General features: G+C 43.4%; 1 protein-coding gene across 1 annotated transcript in view; it reads left to right on the top strand.

Moving 5' to 3' along the window:
* Nucleotides 1-21,246, top strand: part of adcy2b (adenylate cyclase 2b (brain)) — a 56,698-nt gene that overhangs the window by 31,042 nt on the left and 4,410 nt on the right. The window contains exons 5-19 of the mRNA XM_080836550.1: nucleotides 508-656; nucleotides 3,535-3,646; nucleotides 4,438-4,565; nucleotides 5,707-5,865; nucleotides 6,444-6,576; nucleotides 7,345-7,518; nucleotides 7,925-7,968; nucleotides 8,084-8,164; nucleotides 8,779-8,848; nucleotides 8,963-9,060; nucleotides 10,525-10,609; nucleotides 16,093-16,230; nucleotides 17,636-17,755; nucleotides 19,839-20,023; nucleotides 21,020-21,104. Coding sequence (XP_080692676.1) covers nucleotides 508-656; nucleotides 3,535-3,646; nucleotides 4,438-4,565; nucleotides 5,707-5,865; nucleotides 6,444-6,576; nucleotides 7,345-7,518; nucleotides 7,925-7,968; nucleotides 8,084-8,164; nucleotides 8,779-8,848; nucleotides 8,963-9,060; nucleotides 10,525-10,609; nucleotides 16,093-16,230; nucleotides 17,636-17,755; nucleotides 19,839-20,023; nucleotides 21,020-21,104 — 1,761 coding nt within the window. The remainder of the gene's footprint in view (nucleotides 1-507; nucleotides 657-3,534; nucleotides 3,647-4,437; nucleotides 4,566-5,706; nucleotides 5,866-6,443; nucleotides 6,577-7,344; nucleotides 7,519-7,924; nucleotides 7,969-8,083; nucleotides 8,165-8,778; nucleotides 8,849-8,962; nucleotides 9,061-10,524; nucleotides 10,610-16,092; nucleotides 16,231-17,635; nucleotides 17,756-19,838; nucleotides 20,024-21,019; nucleotides 21,105-21,246) is intronic.

Genomic DNA, 21,246 nt, shown 5'->3' with positions numbered 1-21,246 from the left:
ATTTACGCGCAACCCTCATATCTCTCCATCCCCCCCTCTCTCTTCTCTCCCCCGATAACAATGTATCAGAAGAGTGTTATTTAAAAGAATTTCCAGTGTACTTTTAAATGGTGGGTAAAATGGCCTGAGTCAGAGGGAAAATTAACCTGTTTTTATCCTTAGTTGCTCTCAGGCGGCTCATTTAGCTTAGATTTGCAGCTCGCGGAGAAAAGGCATTTCAGCATATGACGCCCGAGACAGTTATTAACAAACCTAGACCCTGATATCTTCCCTTTGTAATAGGTACATGAAGTAGACTGTATACATTGGCCTTTTGACAGAAGCCATTGTGAAGATTTTCAGAAATGGCAATTTAATATAGGAATGTTATTATTACAGTACTTGGTACTCACCTGTATTCACTCAAAGATCCCGCTGATCGAAGACACAGTTACTCCATAATTATGGCAGTGGAGACACTTTATGCCGTTATTTTAAAGGTATCTTGTGTTTTGTTTTGTCCAATAGGAGCGTTTGTTGTTGTCCCTGCTCCCTGCCCACATCGCCAGGGTGATGAAGGCAGAGATCATTCAAAGGCTGAAAGGTCCCAACTTTGGCCGGGCAGAGAACACCAACAACTTCCACAATCTCTACGTGCAGAGACACACCAACGTCAGGTGACTCCCCCTACACGCAACCAGAACTTACTCGCATGGCACTCATAGGAATCACTAGCAGAAAGTGGCTGATGTGGAGCATTTTCAACATGTATGCCAAGCCTTGCAAACAGCTGGTGAACAGTACATTTCAGGGGTGTCCTGTAAAACAAGGTAATGTGTTAGTGTTGCCTTTATTGCATTTTAATGCAATTTCTCAATCAGCAATTCGACCAGGGTGCAAAGTTCTTCGAAGGAGTTTATTGTAGGATTTTAAACCACAACAAGAGATGAGTTCTAGAAAAAGATTTACCAGATAGCCCTCGCGCCACATTATTTAAAAGGTTATCTAACGCCTCCCCCTATGCCCTGTTTGGTTGACCCCTTCAGCCAATTGATTTTGACCTCCCATCTGACCCCAACCAAATCAGAAGGCTTACACTGTCCCTTTATTTACCTTGGGTCAACTGGGGTCACACCCTTTTATTTCAAATTTCAACCGTCAACTCACAAACATCGTCTGAATCTTATCTAACCCACATTTTAACCTTAAACTAATGGGTTATCCTTTAAATCCTTTCTTACTCATACAAAAATATTCCTACATTAGTTAACTCCAATTACAACACGCCTTCAACAGCTGCATTAAACCTAATATTAAAGTTGCACCAGTGTGAACTGAAAAGCTGCTGAAAAAGAGTGCAAGAGTGCAGGGTTTAGAGGACATACAGTAGATGGGTTGACTGTTAGTCTCTAATAGACCAATTAAATACAGAACGATGAGGGCTGATCATTTCATGCATAGCTTCATATAAGACAGTAAGATCAGTGTAAATAATAACTACAACAACGTTTAGTTATAAAACATTTATAAATAAATTACATTATATGAACATAGAACCCAGAGTACTTTATAATATTAAGAGTGCATGCGTTAGGTTGGAGACATTGCATATAATTCAATATGGAATCAAACATTAGCCAGTATCCCAAATCCTTCTGTTTGTTCACATCAAAACACACCACACTTATCCCAGTTTAATATATTTAATATTACACCAAAAGCACAATGACTAATCAAATGAAGTCCCAGGAAATGAAAGATGATCTCAGGATATTTTCCGTATCAAACATGGGACCCTTGTTGTGCCATAAACGGACTCCTCCTTAGATCCTGTGGTGCATTCCAAATGAAACTGACAAAGGACACGTTTAGGGTAAATAAATTCACCGTCGACCATCTTCATTACTGATCCAGGTTCTTCCAAAAGGACATTTTGAACAATCCCCTGTCTCACAGAAATGTTATTTTAGATGCTTATCAAGATGGTTTTAGCCTCTTGGGGTCCAATATTTTTTCTTGAACAAAGGACAGATTTCACAGAGGATATGGAGCTGAATAAATAAAAGGCTCTCATCAAGCTGAAGGACAGAGAGTCCTTCTTTATTTTGAAGTAATACCTATCTGCTTCAAAGCTCTTTACTCGGGCTGTAATATCTTTTTCATCATACTGAAAGTGTGGCAGGGAGTGAGTGGACGGGGGAGGGGTGTGAGGGTGACAACTCACTGCTCATTATAATAGCCTCTTGTGTTTTTGTACTGTGTGTGTGTGTGTGTGTGCGCGTGTGTGGTGTTTTGGTCTGTCAAGCTCGGATTGTTGTCTTCTCTGTGACCTCCGTGGTAATGATGGCTCTCTAGAGTAGTCCTGTTCCACTGAAGAACAGATTCAACTCTGTAATTTACTAAGGATGTGATAAGTCTTGCAGCCAAGCATAGGACAGAACAGGGTCCATACACAGACATGATAAGAGTGTGTGTTTGTCTTGTGTTTGACAGTGCCTTGCAGTCAGGTGCTTTGCGCTGTCTGGAATCTCTTGGTCAGGCCGACAGGCATGGACTGGCTGTCGGGAATGTTTCCGTTTCATTCCCTTTTCCACTCCATTTGACATAATATGGCCTACACAGATATTCAGAAGGCTGTCTTAGCTGTAGCCACATGGCTGGTGCAGTCTGTAGCCTGATAGCAGAGAGGGCTTTTGCCAAACACAATAGCAAAGTAACCGCCCCCTTTTCCGAGGTTTGATGAGTCAGTGCACAAACGTTTAGACAAGTTACCAATAGATTTATCTTAAGTGCTCCAACTTGGGAAAAAATTGGCTTGTTTGACTGAATGGGTAAAATAAACCTCTAATGTTAAATGAAATAATGAAAATGACTGCTAATATCTCATTCAGTATATTTTGGGAATGAAGGATGGAGGAAGAGGGAGCAATAACCATCACAGATCCAATTAGAGGTGACCTATTGAATGTTAATGTGTGACAGTGAAGTGAGATAGACCACAGTAGGCACATTTATTGTCGCATTACAACACATTAAATTAATAGCAAGTATGTTGCACAATACACCACATATGGAGGCTATTTGCCTATGTTAATGATGGACTATTCATTCTGAATTTAATGGATACAATCATAATATTAGATGCTCAAGTCAGTCGTTTTGAACAAACAGGCGAACCTGAGTCAGACAGGGAAGTTGAAGTAGGAACTCTTTGCAGAACGTTTGTGCAGGGACCTCTGTGGAGACATTGAATATTTATTTTCTGTGCACACAAACACGGGGAGGAAAATCTTAGAAAATTAGGATCATCATTGTACAATAATAAATTCAAGAATGATTTGTTCATTGATAAACATGTTGTGTCAGTTCAAATTTGGCTTATCAAATCTGGGCCAGTTGACAGCAAATTCCCTGAGCTGCTATCAGAGGTCTGTCTGTCCCAGACTAATGTTACCAAGCACTCACTCGGAGAGCTTCTGTAATATTCTGTATAATATTTGTTCAATATCGTCTCTTTTATCTCCCCTGTGTGTCTGTGGGCTTGTCTGGCCACAGCATTTTGTATGCGGATATAGTCGGCTTCACCCGGCTCGCCAGCGACTGTTCCCCAGGAGAACTCGTTCACATGCTCAACGAGCTCTTCGGCAAGTTTGACCAGATTGCAAAGGTAATGCTGCATGCCTCCTTCATCAAAGTCTAACCTTTAAATATTTCATTTTTATTAGCTTCTTACTTTCGAGGATTTGATTTTATATCTTTAAGTTATGTTTAAATGTCACTGTCTACCAGCTTACGCATTGTCTTGTGGTTTCCCTCAATATCGTGTCTGCAAGTAAAGCTTAAAAATGCCTGTTCTTAGCTTAGTTTCCTCCCTTCCCCTTGATTCAGTTCTACATCGCTTTCCACTTTGTCCCCTCCTTAAGGCTTTTATTGTCCTGATGTTTCCAAATATAAAGCAACTAACATGCTTTGTCAGTGAATCAGAGGATGGTGATGTGAAATAATCGACCAATATAAAATGTCCAGCCGGGAAAATAATTGGTGCAGGCTCATTTCAATCACTTTTTGCCCATTATCTCCTGGCGAAGTCAATCGATGCTGTGAGGCGATGATTACTTTCATTATCATATATTTTACACGGGTATTGAAAGGTGATTGATTTCTTTTCATTTTATGCCAGAGAAGGCTGAAACTAGAGCTAGATAGAAAAAGCATGATGCTTTTCGCCCCTTTATTTGGTTCCCATCACACTCATACTCAAAGAGGTCTGTCCAGGTCTATCCAAGTATCATAATATAGTTTGACTACATTGTATTCAGGAGCCCAGACGCAAATATCGTGTCTGTTCTACGCATAAGCAAAATAGATCAACTAATATTAAATACTGCATTCTGTTCATGATCTAAAGTTGTTCTGGTTCTAAAAAACTGTCTTGTCCTCTTCCACTGTCGTCCTCAGGAGAATGACTGTATGAGGATTAAGATCCTTGGGGATTGTTATTACTGTGTGTCGGGCCTGCCTGAGTCCCTGCCAGACCACGCCAAGAACTGTGTGAAGATGGGCCTGGAGATGTGTGAGGCCATCAAGTAAATGCCACACTCCTCTCTTTCTTTTTCCAATAACATCTACCTCTTTCATCAATAACACCACCTGTCTCGAGATCGACAATCCTCCTGGTTCAGTCTCTGTGTTGTAACCCTTCTCTAAACTAACTGGACCCATTTTCCGTTTTTTTTTCTTCTTCTTCTTTCAGTGCCATTTCTCACTTTCATCCTCTCCTCCCTCTACTATTTCTGTCTTCTCTTTGAACAGAGAAAATGCCCCAGTCTCTTTCCCCACCTCTCTTTCTGTCTCTCTCTCCTTCGTCTTTTATTCCTCCTCTGTCTCTGTTTGCCCTTTGAACAGATATTACATGCCCTATTTCATATTTTTCCCTCTCTCAGGCTTTCCTCCTCCTCCTCCTCCTCCTCCTCCTTCTCCATCTGTCTCCATCTTATTTCGCACAGCCACACAAAATCAATCAAAGGGTGGGACTGAGGTGCCGCCGGTCTCACCTCCTTTTTTTCTGACATGCCTCGTCAAAGTCTGATGGAACCAGTGGTGTTCGGCCGCTCGAAATTATGTGATTGTCACACATACACACACACACACACACACACACACACACACACACACACACACACACACACACACACACACACACACACACACACACACACACACACACACACAGAGCCCTCTGCAGTGCACTCAAACACACACAGAAAATCTGGCTGACCCCCTCTCCCACAAGCCTTCACTCCATCTCACACACACACACACACACACACACACACACACACACACACACACACACACACACACACACGCAAACAAACACACACACTGTGTGATTGATGGCCCAATCCATGTGGAGGCTTCAGTGCAAACACAATATGAAATCAAGATGATAAGGTGATCTGCACACAGCTGAGAGCGTATCACTACCTGGGGCCCGGAGCGGAGCCCACCAAACAAACACAAACTGTCGCCAGGCGCAGCGTGCCCGCGCTGATATTTACACTGTCGCCTCATTAGCTCAAGCCGGCCTTATTTTTAGAGGAAGGCCGATATGAGAGAATGTCACAGTGGCAGCCAATTCAAGAGAGAGGAGATATGAGGAACCTTCATCATTCACAGAGATATTCCACTCTCTCTCTCTCTCACTCTTTCTCTCTCTCTTCTCAGGAAAGTCAGGGACGCCACCGGAGTGGACATCAACATGCGTGTCGGGGTGCATTCTGGGGGCGTTCTGTGTGGCGTCATCGGCCTCCAGAAGTGGCAGTATGACGTCTGGTCACATGACGTGACACTTGCCAATCACATGGAGGCCGGAGGTGTGCCGGGGTACGTGCCACGCACACAGCAATGCCGTGCGGTTGAGGTTAGCTGTAACTTTGACAAGCACACACAAATACATCAGGTGAAATTGTCCCCAGTGGTCTGTGCTGGTGATCAGGGGATCTCATGATGTATTTAGTCTCACTGCTACTGTTTTTAGACTATGGTTATGGTTAGATAGAAAGAGCATGATGCTTTCCCCCCCTTTATTTGTTTCCCATCACACTCATACTCAAAGAGGTCTGTCGAGGTCTATCCAAGTATCAATGGGCCTCAAATACAGCTTAAACAAGACTATGGTATCTTTAGAGCCATCTCCACTTCATTAACTACTGCAGTGTATCTAATGAAGAGTTACTGTTACTGTGTGAGCTGGACTGGCTATTAAATTGCCCCTGTTAGCAACTTCCTTTGAAGCTTAACTGGAGGATCACTGCAGAAACAAGGCCTTGCGATCAATTTCCAGGTAACATATGTAAGGATGAACACTAGGTGGTTGTACTGTAATTAGTTTTTGGTGCTGTTCATGCTATGGTATAGTAATTATACCTTCCATTGCATATGATGTGTCTACTCCTCCTCAGCCGAGTTCACATCTCATCCGAGACCCTGGACTTCCTAGATGGATCCTACAAGGTGGAGGACGGCGACGGGCCGAACCGGGACCCGTACCTGAAAGAACACGGAGTCATCACATTCCTGGTTATCAACCCCAAGGTGAGGTGTAAACTACTTAGAGTTGAAACCGCAAACATAGTCAGATATTATTCTTATCTAAAACAAGTGAATGATTTATCAAAAAACTTTACCAAAAAGTACATTCTGATCAAAGCAGCACTTTGACAACAATTGAATTTAGAATGTTTCAGAAAGAAACTGAGTGGGATTGTTCATCAAGAGGCTGTATGATAAGAGTCCTTCACCAGCACCTCATAAATGTATTTTTGTATTAATTTTTTTTATGTACAAACACGTTATCACACATTTATGCAGTGCTGCTTTGGGGCACAATAGCAGCTGTATCGGGCCTCACAAGGGACTCATACTCATTCTCACTCCCTACTCCCACTCTCTGCGCTTCCCATTCACGCCTCCGACCGGCTCCTCGGTAGCTGGGAGCACCGGGCGTTGAGTGGGAGGTCCAGAAGTGCCCGAGATAGCCGAGCTCTCCCTCTGCCTACCGGAAAGGAGACGCTGTGAAACATACTCAGTTTAGCGCGATGCCGATGCTCTACATAATTAGTGGATTTATTTATAATCTGCTGCGTGGAGCTGATTAGTTAATCAGCAGCTACAGGAGTCTGTCTCCAGTGTATCAAGTGCCTGTGTGCGCTGTGAGCATTGGTGTTGATATGAGTGTGTTAACTGTAAACCTCCCCCCCACACACGTCACACACACACACACACACACACACACACACACACACACACACACACACACACACACACACACACACACACACACACACACACACACATATCTAGGCGGAGAGGAGGAGCCCCCAGCTGCACTGCCGGCCTCGTCATACGGACGGGGGTAAGATGAGGGCATCTGTGCGGATGACCCGCTACCTGGAGTCCTGGGGGGCGGCCAAGCCCTTCGCTAACATGCACCACCGTGACAGTATGACCAATGAGAACGGCAAGATCAACACCCACGTGAGTCAGCACAGACAATCTATCGATGAATAAATGAATAAATGAAATGAGTATTCACCTTTACTCTGAAACTTTTGCCCTCACATATAGAAATACAGTACTGTGCAAAAGCTTTAGGCTCATTTGAAACAATGCTGTAAAATTAGGATGCTTTTTTAAATGACATGAATAGTGTTTACTTATCATTCAACAACAAAGTGCATTTAAAATAATGTTTTAAAATCAAATGATACTGTCACACAAATGCAGAACAAAACACAGATAAACATAAGATGTCTAATCAAGCACAGTATTGTATGTTAAAAGCTTTTACAGTTTATGTTGAATCACTGCTGTGAGTCCATTAATGTTTTTTTTTATAAAGTCCTGAAACTGTTGTAGAAAATGCCCCTCTCTTCTCCTTCAGGACGTGCCGATGGGCCAGAGTCACTTCCAGAGGAGATCGGAGAGGTATGTGTAGGCAGTATGGTCAAGAGGGCTCTTGTCTGAACAAGCTCTCGTCCAGTCCTCAGCATATGTGAACGTCTCTCTCTCTCTCTGTCTCTCTCTCTCCCTCTCTCAACAGGACTAAATCGCAAAAGAAGTGGTTTGAGGAGGAGCTGAACGAGAGGATGATTCGCACCATTGACGGCATCAACGCTCAGAAGTAAGTGGAGGGAAGATAGAGAGAGAGAGAGAGAGAGAGAAAGAGCGAGTGAGAGAGAGAGATGGTCCTCTCCTGTCGTGTTTTTTAAAAAGATCGGCAAATCGTTTTTTAAAAGCACTACCTATCATGAGGCCTTCCTGTCTGAAGATATTCTCCGATCCTGTCTCGCAGTGATGTATTTCTTTATTTCATGGAGGGGGTTGCTCACTGTGTGTGTTTGTGTGTGTGTGTGTGTGTGTGTGTGTGTGTGTGTGTGTGTGTGTGTGTGTGTGTGTGTGTGTGTGTGTGTGTGTGTGTGTGTGTGTTTGTGTGTGTGAGAGAGAGTTAACAGCTTGGCCTCTGGTATAGTCAGTGCATTGACTTTCTGGAGATTTACCGAACATGCTCCTCGTCCCTTGCCCCCATTGATTGGGCATTGTGGGCTGAGAGGGAAGCCTGAGTTTGACACCGGAGAGCAGCGCGCTGTCTGATCAATGTCAATAAGTCATGCTAAACTGTGGGAGGATTCATGTTTTCTGGCAGTCCTTCTTAGGAGCTTGTGAGCGCCAGCAGAATGCTAAAAGCCCACACTTTTCTCTCTCTTTCTCTCTCTCTCTTTCTCTCTCTTTCCTCAGACAGTGGCTTAAGTCAGAAGATATCCAAAGAATCTCATTGTTCTTTCACAATAAGGCGCTGGAAAACGAGGTAAAAGCAAGGGTGTTTGTAACATGGTTTTATTGTATAGATAGATAAAGGATTGTTTTGAAGAATTAAAATGTTTTTAAATGTTTCCTCTTTCAACCATGTCTTCTGTTATAGTACAGGGCAACAACCCTGCCGGCGTTCAAGTATTACGTCACCTGTGCTTGTCTCATCTTCTTCTGCATATTCATCGTTCAGATTCTAGTCTTGCCAAAGTAAGTATTAGATTGGATTGGATTGGATGTAGTCTATTGATCCCTGATGGGAAATTCTTTGTCATTAGTGTGGTCTTCACATTCATACAAAGATTAATACAAAGATAACAACATACAAATGCACAGGAAAATAAATAAAATGACACAAAACAAATAAATGTTCAAAAATTACTTGAAGGTAAACATTGTTTGGTAGGATGCACTTCCTTGCAGATACAAGAAATCTTTCTGAGCTTTCTTACTCCCCCCCCAAAAAACTGTTCTGTCTCCAAAATAAAGACGTCAAGCAGATATAGGTTCTTTTGTGCTGCTCCTGGGATGCAGTTTGTCCTTGCCACAGCCCATCTGGCTGATCAGGTACTACATACAGTCATGCAGAGGACTGCTTTACATAGAAACACATGCATGTCAGTGTGGGGGACAGTCACATAGAAAAGGCAAATACATCCAACAGCAAATACAAGGCCACAAGCAATAGCTGAGCGACAATGGCAACATCGGCGACCACACGTGTTGAACAGGACAGAAAATAGATAATTATAGATTATCTTAGTCCCACCATGACGGAGAAATTAAGTCTCAGTCCCTGAGCACGGCATCAGGCAAGAAAAAGAAGAAAAAGGAGAAAATCCATGCGTGGCGTCACCCTGATTAACCAATGGTGTTGGCTGAGAGTGTGTTCTCAGTGCTGAAAGCTTGTATCGACCCCCCCCCCCCCCCCCGACCTCACCCGTAAATCACATTCATTCATGACACCATTAAAAGGAGCTTTGCTGCTCCATTAGGATCCATACAACATTTAGTTGGGGTGTGCACGACTTTTTGATTGCATTGATGGACCGTGCGTTTGAGTCACATGTGTTAGTAGTATGTGTGTGAAAGAGTCAGAGACAGTGAGAGAGAGAGAGAGAGAGAGAGAGAGAGAGAGAGAGAGAGAGAGAGAGAGAGAGAGAGAGAGAGAGAGAGAGAGAGAGAGAGAGAGAGAGAGAGAGAGAGAGAGAGAGAGAGAGAGAGAGAGAGAGAGAGAGAGAGAGAGAGAGAGAGAGAGAGAGAGAGAGAGAGAGAGAGATAGTATGTTTGTGTGTATTCTTTAAATGGATGTTTTTTTCCGCTCTAACGAACATGATCTGAGTATGTCAGTGTTTGTATATATACGAGAGAGAGATAGATAGTTAGATATGTATATATCTGTGTGTGTTTGTGTGTGTTTCCTACTAATCAAAAGCCATGCATAAACCTTGTTCACTTTTCAAGAATGTTGGGTTTTCTGTAGAACTGCAGTGCTGGGCGCATCTTTCAAGTGTGTTTTGTTTTCTGTAGAACTGCAGTGCTGGGCGCATCTTTCAAGTGTGTTTTGTTTTCTGTAGAACTGCAGTGCTGGGCGCGTCTTCTTTCAAGTGTGTTTTGTTTTCTGTAGAACTGCAGTGCTGGGCGCATCTTTCAAGTGTGTTTTGTTTTCTGTAGAACTGCAGTGCTGGGCGCATCTTTCGGGCTGGCCTTCTTCATTCTGGCTGTGATCCTGGTCATTTGCTTCGCGGGCCCCATCCTGGTGAGTCCCAGCCTCCTCTTCATGTGCATCCTGTTGTTCTCACTGCAGGGGTCATATTTAGGACCTCTTACCTCATGGGTGGCAGACAGCTTGAATGTGCCTGATGTTTAACAGTGGAAAGCACACTACCCTGTAAGCAAAATGGTCTCTAATGGTCTCTCCGAACATTCCAAAAACGTAAATGTGTATGGTTCCCTTGACAACCCTAGGACGTTTTGCACAACGTTCCAAGAACGTCGTGACAATTGGGAAACGTTTTCAATAGGTCCTGGGGACGTTCTGCAGGACGTCCCAAGAACGTCCCTAGGACATTGCGGTGACGTCTGGGAAACGTGTTTCTATAGGTCCTGGGGACGTTATTCAAGGACGTTAAAAGGACGCACCGTGAACGTAGCAGGCACGGTGGGGGTAACGACCGTTTTTGCTGAGCTAAATGAAAAAAAAATAAAAAATAGATCGCGGGGCACCCCAGGGTAGTGACAAGGGATTCAGTGTCTTGCTCAAGGGCGCTTACAAACTTGATTAGGAGGACTGGGAATTGAACCGGTAACCTTCCTATTACAAGCCGAGTGCTTCTAGGATTGTGTGTATTTGTATTTACTGCTTTGCTATTCAATATAGTTGCAGTCACTTTTCTGAATTGCTTAAGCCACTTTCAGACAATCAGGCTCCTTTGTCTAATCAACTGCTGGGAGTCACTTCAGCCAGATGCAATCAGTGAGCCTGCTATTTCAGTAGGACTGATGCTGAAGCGTCAGCGGAAATGTCAGCCCTCATGGTCAGCCCTTTTCGTGTGAAGACATTTTTGGGTAAAGACATGAAAGTCTACCTGTGCAAGTCCACCGAAGCAAGGACACGAACAAGGTAAACCTTAAAAAAAGAAAATCTAAAACAATACAAAACAAAAATAACAAAAAAATTCTAGCCATGTGTCACAGCAGCATCTCTGTTGTCACTCGCTGCCGCAAGAGATCCCAGCGAATCAACGGCAGCGCAACCTGGATAACCTCCGCTCATTTCAACAAACCTCATCTGCTGTAACCTCCTTCTCTGTTGGCCTGTGGAACTGTCAGTCTACAGGCAACAAAGCCAACTTCATTTCAGGTTATGCCAACCACCTCTCACTAGGGCTCTTAGCTCTCACTGAGACTTGTATCAAACCTGAAGACACTGCTATCCCGGCAGCACTCTCCACTAACTATGCCTTTTTCCCATACTTCTCGGCCATCTGGTCGTGGAATAGGCTACATATAGTTGTACCTTCAAGGGTCTAGAATTTACCTGAAGGCTTTTGATTTTTAGCTTTTTATCTTTTTTATTAAAGGATTTAATAAGGTTTAATGAATGATATGAGCATGTGTGACATACTAGGTTATGTGCCTCTTTAATAGAAATGTATTGTTATAATTCTAAAGATGCTTTTTATTAGCTTAATTGCCACTTTAAATGAAAGTCTTGGGTCGGGCTCATTAATAGCTCTCCCCTCCCCCTCCCCCATGTACAGCCCCCCCCCCCGTCTATCTTTCTTCTCTACCCTCCATTCTATTCTGTTTCTGAATGTGTTTATCCATACTTGATTTATCTATCTATCTATCTATCTCCCTCTCAATCTTCTCTACCCTTCTATCTATCCTGTTTCTACATGTGTTTATTCATACCTGATCTATCTATCTATCTAGCTATCCCTCTATTACCTACCGATCGATCTATCTTCTCTACTCTCCTGTCTACCTGTTACTGAATCTGTTTATTCACACTTGATCTATCTATCTATCCATCTATCTATCTCCTCTCTCAATCTTCTCTACCCTTCTATCTATCCTGCTTTCTGCATGTGTTTATTCATATTTGATCTATCTATCTATCTATCTATCGTTCTATCTCTCAATCTTCCCTACCCTTCTATCTATCCTGTTTTCTGCATGTGTTTACTCATACTTCTGCCTTGGCTTGAGAAGGAGGATGTTTGTCAGTGCCTGCTCCCCCTTGTCACAGTTTGAATGTAACTGTAATTACCTGTGATTCCGCCACCTCATGAACTGTAAACCGGGGAGCCCCTGAACCCACTGTGCCTCGCCCACCCGTGGCCCTCGTCCTCAATCTGTTCATCACAACATAATGAAATGCGTCCCCCCCCCACACACACACTTCCTTCTGTACTGCAAAAATGTGCTTGTTTTGAATCAATGGGAACCGTCAAGAGCGACCTTGTGCTTCGCCGCTAACCTAAAAACCTCAGTGTGTGTGTGTGTGTGTGTGTGTGTGTGTGTGTGTGTGTGTGTGTGTGTGTGTGTGTGTGTGTGTGTGTGTGTGTGTGTGTGTGTGTGTGTGTGTGTGTGTGTGTGTGTGTGTGTGTGTGTGTGTGTGTGTATGTGTGTGTTTCCGCTCTCAGAGACTGAAAATAAAAGGAAGGGAGAAAAAAAACAACCCTGCCACCACTTACTTAAGTGATGCCATGTTTTTCTAGGTTGAATGTGATCTATTATTCTCTCTCTGTGTGCTGTTCGACTCCATAGGAACGGCTCGCTTTAATCATGCTGAGCTGATATTTTTGTTCTTTGTCACAGCAGCGCAGTTTGGATGCTGTTATGGTTTTTCTTAGTCTCTTTGGTCCATTTCTCAAATCAGAACTGAAATTCTTAGAACTACCTTTTAGTCATCTACTCGCTTGTGCACACGATAACAGCAATTTGTCATTCATTTGAACGAATTGGAAATGCTTTGGGTCTTTCATGCAAATGAGTCCTCTTATTGTCGGCAGTTACCTCCATTGTCAATTGCGTTATCCAGATCAAAATGTTTTAAATGCCCCTTCTCTGTTGAACGGTCGATTTCCCCAAAACATCTAGGCATCTTATCATTGTGTAATGACATGCAAAAAGTTTTAAGCCAATTGTCATTGTTTGACAAGCCTGTATTTCATCAGTTTCAGTGACACTATTTTTCTTTCTTAATTCTTAACGTTGTTCTAATTTGATAAATTACTTGCCTTTAGAACGTTGATGGTTTACTTTTGATGATAAGGCTTGGTTGAAATGTTCAAATGCAGGAAGTGTGTCTAAAATGTCACGGGTCCTCGAGCCAGAGTGGATGTGCCAGGCCAGCATGAGGGAAATATACAGTCAGAGTATGTGACACTATATATAAAACAAGGTGTTCAGTCAGAATTTCAATATTGGGCTTAACGGCACAAAAAAAGTTACCTTCCTAGGATTCATCTCCAGTGATCTCAGCCCTTATAGAGTGTAGTGTGTGTAAGGTGTCGTAGGGACCAGCATGCCAAATCACTTTATGTGGTCATTTGGGTCATCGGAAACTTTTGCCACACAAACATCATCTGGAAATGGTTTTGTGGCCCTAAAGAAACATCCATTACTGTTACAGAAGTGCCATATTTTCTTTTCTTTATTGCAATACTGACATTCTTTTTTGAATGAAGGTTACAAGTTTATGATCATCCATTTCGTGACTGTACACTGTAAAATGACTTCCGTGTGGCATGCAAGAAGATTTCCCTGTTGTTTCACAGCAGGTTGTTAATGAGGGTACTGTCCATATTCTAGTTTTATCTAAGGACTTTTATTGATTTGATAGTGAAGCTCACACAGGCAGTGAGTGGGAGAGAATGGGCTTAAGGAAATGACCTGAGGTCAGACTCATGCGTCGTGGGCACTAGTGAATGCTATGGGGTGCTGACACCACCACTGCCCTACGGCTCCCCCACTGCAGTCCTTTTTCTACATCCAAGATAGATACATAGATCAAGTATGAATAAACACATTTTGAAACAGGTAGACAGGAGAGTAGGGGAAGAAGAATACAACACAGTAATTCAGTTCATTGGAGACAAGTTATAACGATCAATCATTTGTGAAAGAGATAGACAGTGAAATGAAAATTTAGGAAACAAGAAAAACACTTCCAGGGTTTACTATAAGACAAATTGTTTCGTGAGATGCACTTGATGTTTTGTAATACTATATTGTAATACTGCAATAAGAATCTGCTGTATCAGTGCTCTCCCTCTGCTCCTCGATGATAGCACTAAAGGCTACAGAACACACTTTGCGCTGGCTTGGTGGTGTGGCTCTATTCTACCCTCAGGCATTTTGTACGGTAGTTGTCAGCAAGAAATGAAATGACCTGTAATGCCCACTTCTCAACAGCACACACACACACACACACACACACACACAGACAGACAGACAGACACACGAACGCACACCTTCTGGTGTTTGACAAAGGAGGCAGGCTGAACAACATGACAGTCATGTCCTCAAGAATGCAGTGTCTTTATGTTGTGACTACATTTTAAACCTCCCAATGAAATACATGTCATAAACCAAGGTCAGATGCATGCAGGGACACCAACAATGAACCTGTTGTTGTATTAGTTTTGACCTGCTAAGTGTTCAGGACACATCCTACTTCCTATTGTGCCGGAAGGCTCCCGTTCAGATGACGTTAGGAGACCCTCAGCCAGTGGAGAGCACCACTTCACATATACACACAACAGAGACCTTTTTCACAGGCAAATTACTCACAAACAATTCTCAAGACTGCCATAAAGTCATATAAGCAAGCCCTATGTTCGACTGGTGTTTATTTGAAGGGTCATGAAAACAGTTTTGCTGGCTTTTCGGCAGAACTATGCTCACTTTAAAAAAGATTAGAAAGGGGATACAATTTGTCACTCTTGTTTGGAATGCGTCTCTGACATCTAAAGATCCCTGCCCTTTCAATACTGGTGTTAGGCAGAGAGAAGATGGATGTTTTGGCTTTGGAGTTAGTGTGTTGTCTCCTCTGAATGAGTGAGTAATCTGTAGAAATATGCTCATTCATTCAGGTTTTTTAACCTCTTTTTTTAATATGACCGTCTCTGGCAGTTGGAATTAGCCTGGCCATTACCAGCCTGTGACTCCATTTCTTTCCGTCAGTCAGTCTGGCATGCATTTTCGTTTCCGAGATGGGCGGGTGCTTAGCTTGAGGTTTAAAATCATTGGAGTTCCCTTAACCAATCAGCAACGTTTGGTCTCCCGTCTCTCCATTACTAACGGGGCCATCTGGTAGATTAAACTCTTCCCAAAGCCAGTTGGGAGAAGAGCTACGACGTCCTTTCCAATCATAAAACATACAAGACAATCCTCTTGTTCTCCTTTTCATTTTCTGATGTTCTCGAGAGTTGAGACAATGCTGGTCAACTACAAACTCCGATGTACTACATGCACCTCGGCAAGGCGAGTTTTGCGTCACAGCTCTGAACTGTTCGCTGATTGGTGCGGTTGTAGGGTGAAGCCTGGAAACGATGTTAGGTGGGGTTGGGCCAGACTGAGTATGAGCTTGAAATCAATTCAGGCGGAAATACGTAGGCTGGTGTCACCAGGCTAAGTTGGAATAGCTGCGATGCAAAAAATATCGATGCCAGGGTTAGAAAGCTTGTTTTCACCTCTCTCTTTCTCTCTCACTCTCTCCTGTTGCCGTAGCAATGGGGAAAAGCAGCCTCGTGCTCTCTGCCCTGGCTTCCGAGCTCCTCCAGGATCATTGCCAACAACCCTTGGATACGACTCGTCTTCACCATGACAACCACCACCCTCATTCTGGTCATGGCCGTGTTCAACATGGTAAGTGCCGTGGTAACCACCATTCATAACACTGCCCTACGAGGCTGTGACAGCAATAATGGCAACCGCACTGCCTGCCATAGTCATCGCCATGGCAACCGCTGGATGCATGCACGCGCGCGCGGCTAACCGAGGAACTGTGACAACCTGACCAACTCCACACCTTCTGTTTTTTTTTTGGGACAGTCTCATTGAGGGGTCCAAGCACTCCAAAGAAACAGTCCCCCTCACGGTAATGACGGTAAACACTGTAATGACAATGGGCCTTTTCCTACTGGTAATGGTTGTGTTCAATAATAGTAATGAACATGATGACCTCTCTACCTTGTCTGAGGTAATTACTACTCACTATAGCTAAGTGCCTAGCTCAGTGCAAGCCTCTGCTGAAACAATGCATTTATCCAATTAGAGTAATTGGCTAGCTGAGAGAAACACAATTACAAGTGTTCACTGAGAGTCAGGGACATATACTAACTAGTCCTGCTGTATGGGGCAATCCTGTGGGACACTTAATGTGAGGATCAAGAGCACTCAACACACACACACGCCCGTAAAATCACACCAGCACAGGAGGCAAAATGTCTTCACCTTGGAATTGAGTGTGATAACGGTGTCACTGCTGCTGCACTCCCCACATTGATTTTTAATGTGCCAAATGGCAGCTGGCTCTGGTCACTGGCCGCCGCGGTCGTTCTACATCACTGTGGATTAGCCTGAAGGACCCAGAGGCAATGATGCTTCTGAAGATGCGCTTGAGATTGGATTTGAGGCCGCTTACAGGTCACTGTGGCTTTATGGCTTAGAGGAGTGACGGGAGAGAGGGGAGTGTGTGTGTGTGTGTGTGTGTTTGTGTCTGTATGTATGTGTCTGTTTTTGCATTTGAGTGTGTATGTGTGGATCTGTTTGTGTGTCTGTATGCATGTATCTGTGTTTGTATATGAGTGTGTATGTGTGCCTATGTGTGTGTGTGTGTGTGAGTTTGATTAAGTGACTGAGTCTGCCCACCTCCATGGTGAAGCTTGGTGTAGCTTTTTTCCATGTTGCCGTTAATTAATTTCACACCCTATACACTTCTCTATTTTCTTCAAGCACTCTCAAAGGGAAAGAACACTAGGTCATAATCAGATCTGGTCTGAGTGTATGTCTTTGTGTGTCTGAGTGTGTGTGTGTGTGTGTGTGTGTGTAATATTGTGTCCCTAGTCTGTTTGAGAGACTTAAAATGCCCAGGGGGCTAAATACATGACCTTATATATAGAAACAAATGTCTGGTTTAGTCTGCTCTCCATATGATTTTTATGCTAATGAAAGTGCATTCTGACTCCATATTCTCATGCATATTTACATACTGTCCTTGCATATTTGTTGTTGGTGGATATAATATTAAAGTCATATTCTGTGTGTGTAGTTTTTCCTGGAGGAGGCGAGGACTGTGCTTGTCCCTGGTTTAAACATGTCCAACGAGACCATTGTCAGCTCCTCGGGCTATGTGCTGCAGTTTGTTGAAGAGGACAAGTTCTATCTGCCTGTAAGTGCTCGCTCTATATTCTCACTTTTCATTTGCAAGTAATAAAAGGCTGTTTATAGACCACTGAAGCTTTATCCTGATGGCATTGAACAGCGCTTAAAGACTGTGTTGTGCCCCCTTACTTACCCACAGTTCGAGGGGCAATTCGGTGTACCGTGGCCTTAGTTTATTCTTGGCTTTTTAAATAAAACCTGATCTGTCAGTTCTGAGTCGGTTCTTTGGTAATCAGTCTGTGCTTTGTCTCTGATGAGGTGACTGAAAGACCAAAGAGTGCGAATGAGAACCTTTTTATAGACAACACTGCATTACTAGGCCTGGCACTTTATCCAGCTAATAAGGTGGTTTCGAAAGCCATTAAGTCCCATCAGCGTAGGCCCACAGAATATGTGCCTGTTAGCGTGTGCACCCTGGTTAGCGCCGGCGCACGGGTTCATCAAACAACATTACATGCCACCGCTCCCTCTCCTAACTTATTCTCACTTTGTGCATCCACTCGCCATACCCTGCATATCCACAGTCAAAAGCCTCAGAGATGGAGGGGAGCTGGTGATGATTGCTAGAGAAGAGAGGAAGAGGGAGCAGAGCAGAAGAGAGAAAGAGAGAGAGAGCGAGAGAAAGAAAGGGAGCAGAGCAGAGCAGAAGAGAGAGGGAGGGAGAGAGGGAGAGAGAGCAGCTGCTGGGAGTGACCCTTCAGACCAGACAAATGAGGCTCATGGCTAGACAGACAGATCCGAGTGCAAGCTGGCTCATCAACCAACCAACTAATACAAATAATCACATAATCAAATAATGCTCCAGTAATGCTTTGAATGTTCTTAGAACCCATATTTCTATGTGTCTTGACTTTCATTGGCACAAACAGCAGTCACTACTACTCTTTTTGATCATAAAAATGTTGTGATATATACCAGATGCTGTCATTTGTCCTGTGACAGTTCTAGTCCAATGATATGACATGTCAGTGTTTTTCCAATTATCAGTATGTGTCTTGACAGTTCTCAGAATGTTATGTTGCATTACAGCTTGTCTTATGGTCTCAGATAAGCATCATATCGAAAGCTGTCATAACATTTAACCATAATGGCCACTGATCATGACATCTTATGGCAGGATGTGACATTGTAAGGACCTGTTCATGACATGTGGAATGGTTAAGTTAAGTGTAACCTAAACACTGTCTTTTTACAGATCTGTTTCAGAGGAAGCCTTCCTTTAAAGCTAGGTTAGAGTATGTGTGATATATTAAGTCAACCTCTTATACCTGAAAGTAAAGAATGCCTCTAGGACTCTGAGAAAAACAATGCCCAGTGTAGCCTCCATAAAGAAGCTATCATTCACACCCCTCTCCTTGCTAATGGCCATTACCCATTTCCCCTCACTTGTAATGAAATATATCTCCCCCTGCCAGGGCTAGCTCAGTAAAAGTGACTGCACCGGCTGAGCTTATTTATCTGGGTTCTGCACGGCACAGATCGCTTTTGGCACAATTTCTCCGCTGAGAAGCATAAGTCTGATCTTCTCTGGAGTTGTGTTTGGGAGAGGTAGGGGTGGGGGTGGGGAGAGGAGTTGGCCTGAGGACTGCATCAACAGTAGCTGGAGTGGAGCATGCCACTTAAGTTTCCCAATATACAGTCTTGTATAGTGTTGTTTAATCTTAGTTGCAATATGCATATCTCAGACATAATAACCTTTTGTACTGGTTTACTACCCATGGTAGTATGGTAGTTTCACATGCTTACATGTACTTTGAACTAGAAAGTATAGTGTAGTGTAGTGTAGTGTAGTGTAGTGTAGTGTAGTGTAGTGTAGTGTAGTGTAATGTAGTGTAGTATGTTAGTATATTTTCACAGAACCTGGAACAGATATAGTTCAGAGGAGAGAAATTCTTCTGCATTCCTCTATGTTACAGCAGCCTCAGAGTGATATGTCGGCCTTTTAGCAGAGCTTTTTTGTATATTTGATATCCCGATATATTCCATTAGCTCATGTTTTTTCGTCATTAAGTCTGTTTTCGATTTGCCTCTGACTCCTACGGATGTGAGTTTTTGATTGGCGGCTCTGGTGTTGTGTGTGGGGGGCCCAGTACTTCATCTACAGCTGCATCCTGGGGCTGGTGTCGTGCTCCGTGTTCCTGCGGATCAACTACGAGCTGAAGATGCTCATCATGCTGGCGGCCGTGGTGGGCTACAATGTGATCATCCTGCAGACCTATGCATCAGTACTGGACGATTACAGCACGGCGCTGTACCGAACACAGCCTCTGGAGAGGTATGCCCACACAAAGGCTCACACACAAACACACACACACACGCTCTCTCTCTTGTTCTCTCTTTTACGTACACACTCAAATGCATGTCATAGGGATGGAGAAAGGGATGGGAGCATATACACACATTACAGTATTTACTCAGAGATGAATAAATAGCCACAGATGCACTTGTTCAGCACACAGCCTGTAAACACAGCAGACATTATCTGCAAACTGTTCTGTGTTTTTTTTGTGATTTGGCAAAATTAAAGTTACACTCAGAGAACAAAATCTGCTTTTCTTGCGGTACTTGATTTAATCACAACCTGTTTGCTCTTCTCAGGTGTGTATCCATAGGAACTATTGCTATAGCCTGCCTGCTCTGCATCTGAGCGGTGAGCAGTGGCAGAAAATGGCACAAAAAGCCTGATTGTCAAGTCATTTCACGCTATTCCAGTGTCCTTGACCAATCAGGCCTTTTGAACGTCATGAAATATGAATCATATAGCAAGGAAACAAACACTAAATCCTGAGACCTGCAGAACTAGAGGTTCTGGATAATTGTATGGAAAGTTTGAGTTGCCAGCAATTTGAATCAATTATTTCAATGACTTTGACAAATCAGGTCTTTTGAACTTGATTAAATATAAATTACATAGCTGCGGAAATGACAAAGGAACTCTGCAAACTGCAGAATTAGGGGCTGTGGCTCACAGAGGGGAGAAATGTTTCATCCTCTTGTAGTTGTTCGGAGGGTGATTGACAGGTTATGAGATGGAGGGTTTTATGGGGGCAGGCTGGAATTGATTTTTCACGAGGGGGAACCGACAGCTGAAGTTTGGAGGTTACGCGTGGGCCATTTAAGACACTGGTCATGTAGCGAGTCCCCCTTTCGCCTTCCTTTCTTTCCCCTTTCTGCATTCAAGACAGCGTGACACTTGTCAGCACAAATCCTCTCAGCTCCCCCTTGTTAAACGCAAAAAGTAAATTGTCTTTCTTTGATTTCTCTCTTTCAGGCCAGGGGTGCTGAAAGACCTGAAGACCATGGGCTCGGTGTCTCTGTTTATCTTCTTCATCACCCTCCTTGTTTTGGCCCGACAGGTGGGTTGTCTGTGTGCTAATAGACTGTCACAAAACCACTACCCGTACCCCCCCAGCTTGTAATTAACACTGACTTTTCCACACAGTGCTAGGCTGTTCCACTACCCTCAGTTGTCTCATCTTGCATTTCTCAAGCAACTCT

The sequence above is a fragment of the Sprattus sprattus genome (assembly GCF_963457725.1).
Source record: "Sprattus sprattus genome assembly, chromosome: 4".
In the NCBI taxonomy this organism is placed as follows: Eukaryota; Metazoa; Chordata; class Actinopteri; order Clupeiformes; family Clupeidae; genus Sprattus; species Sprattus sprattus.
This window is presented reverse-complemented; position numbering and strand designations above follow the sequence as displayed.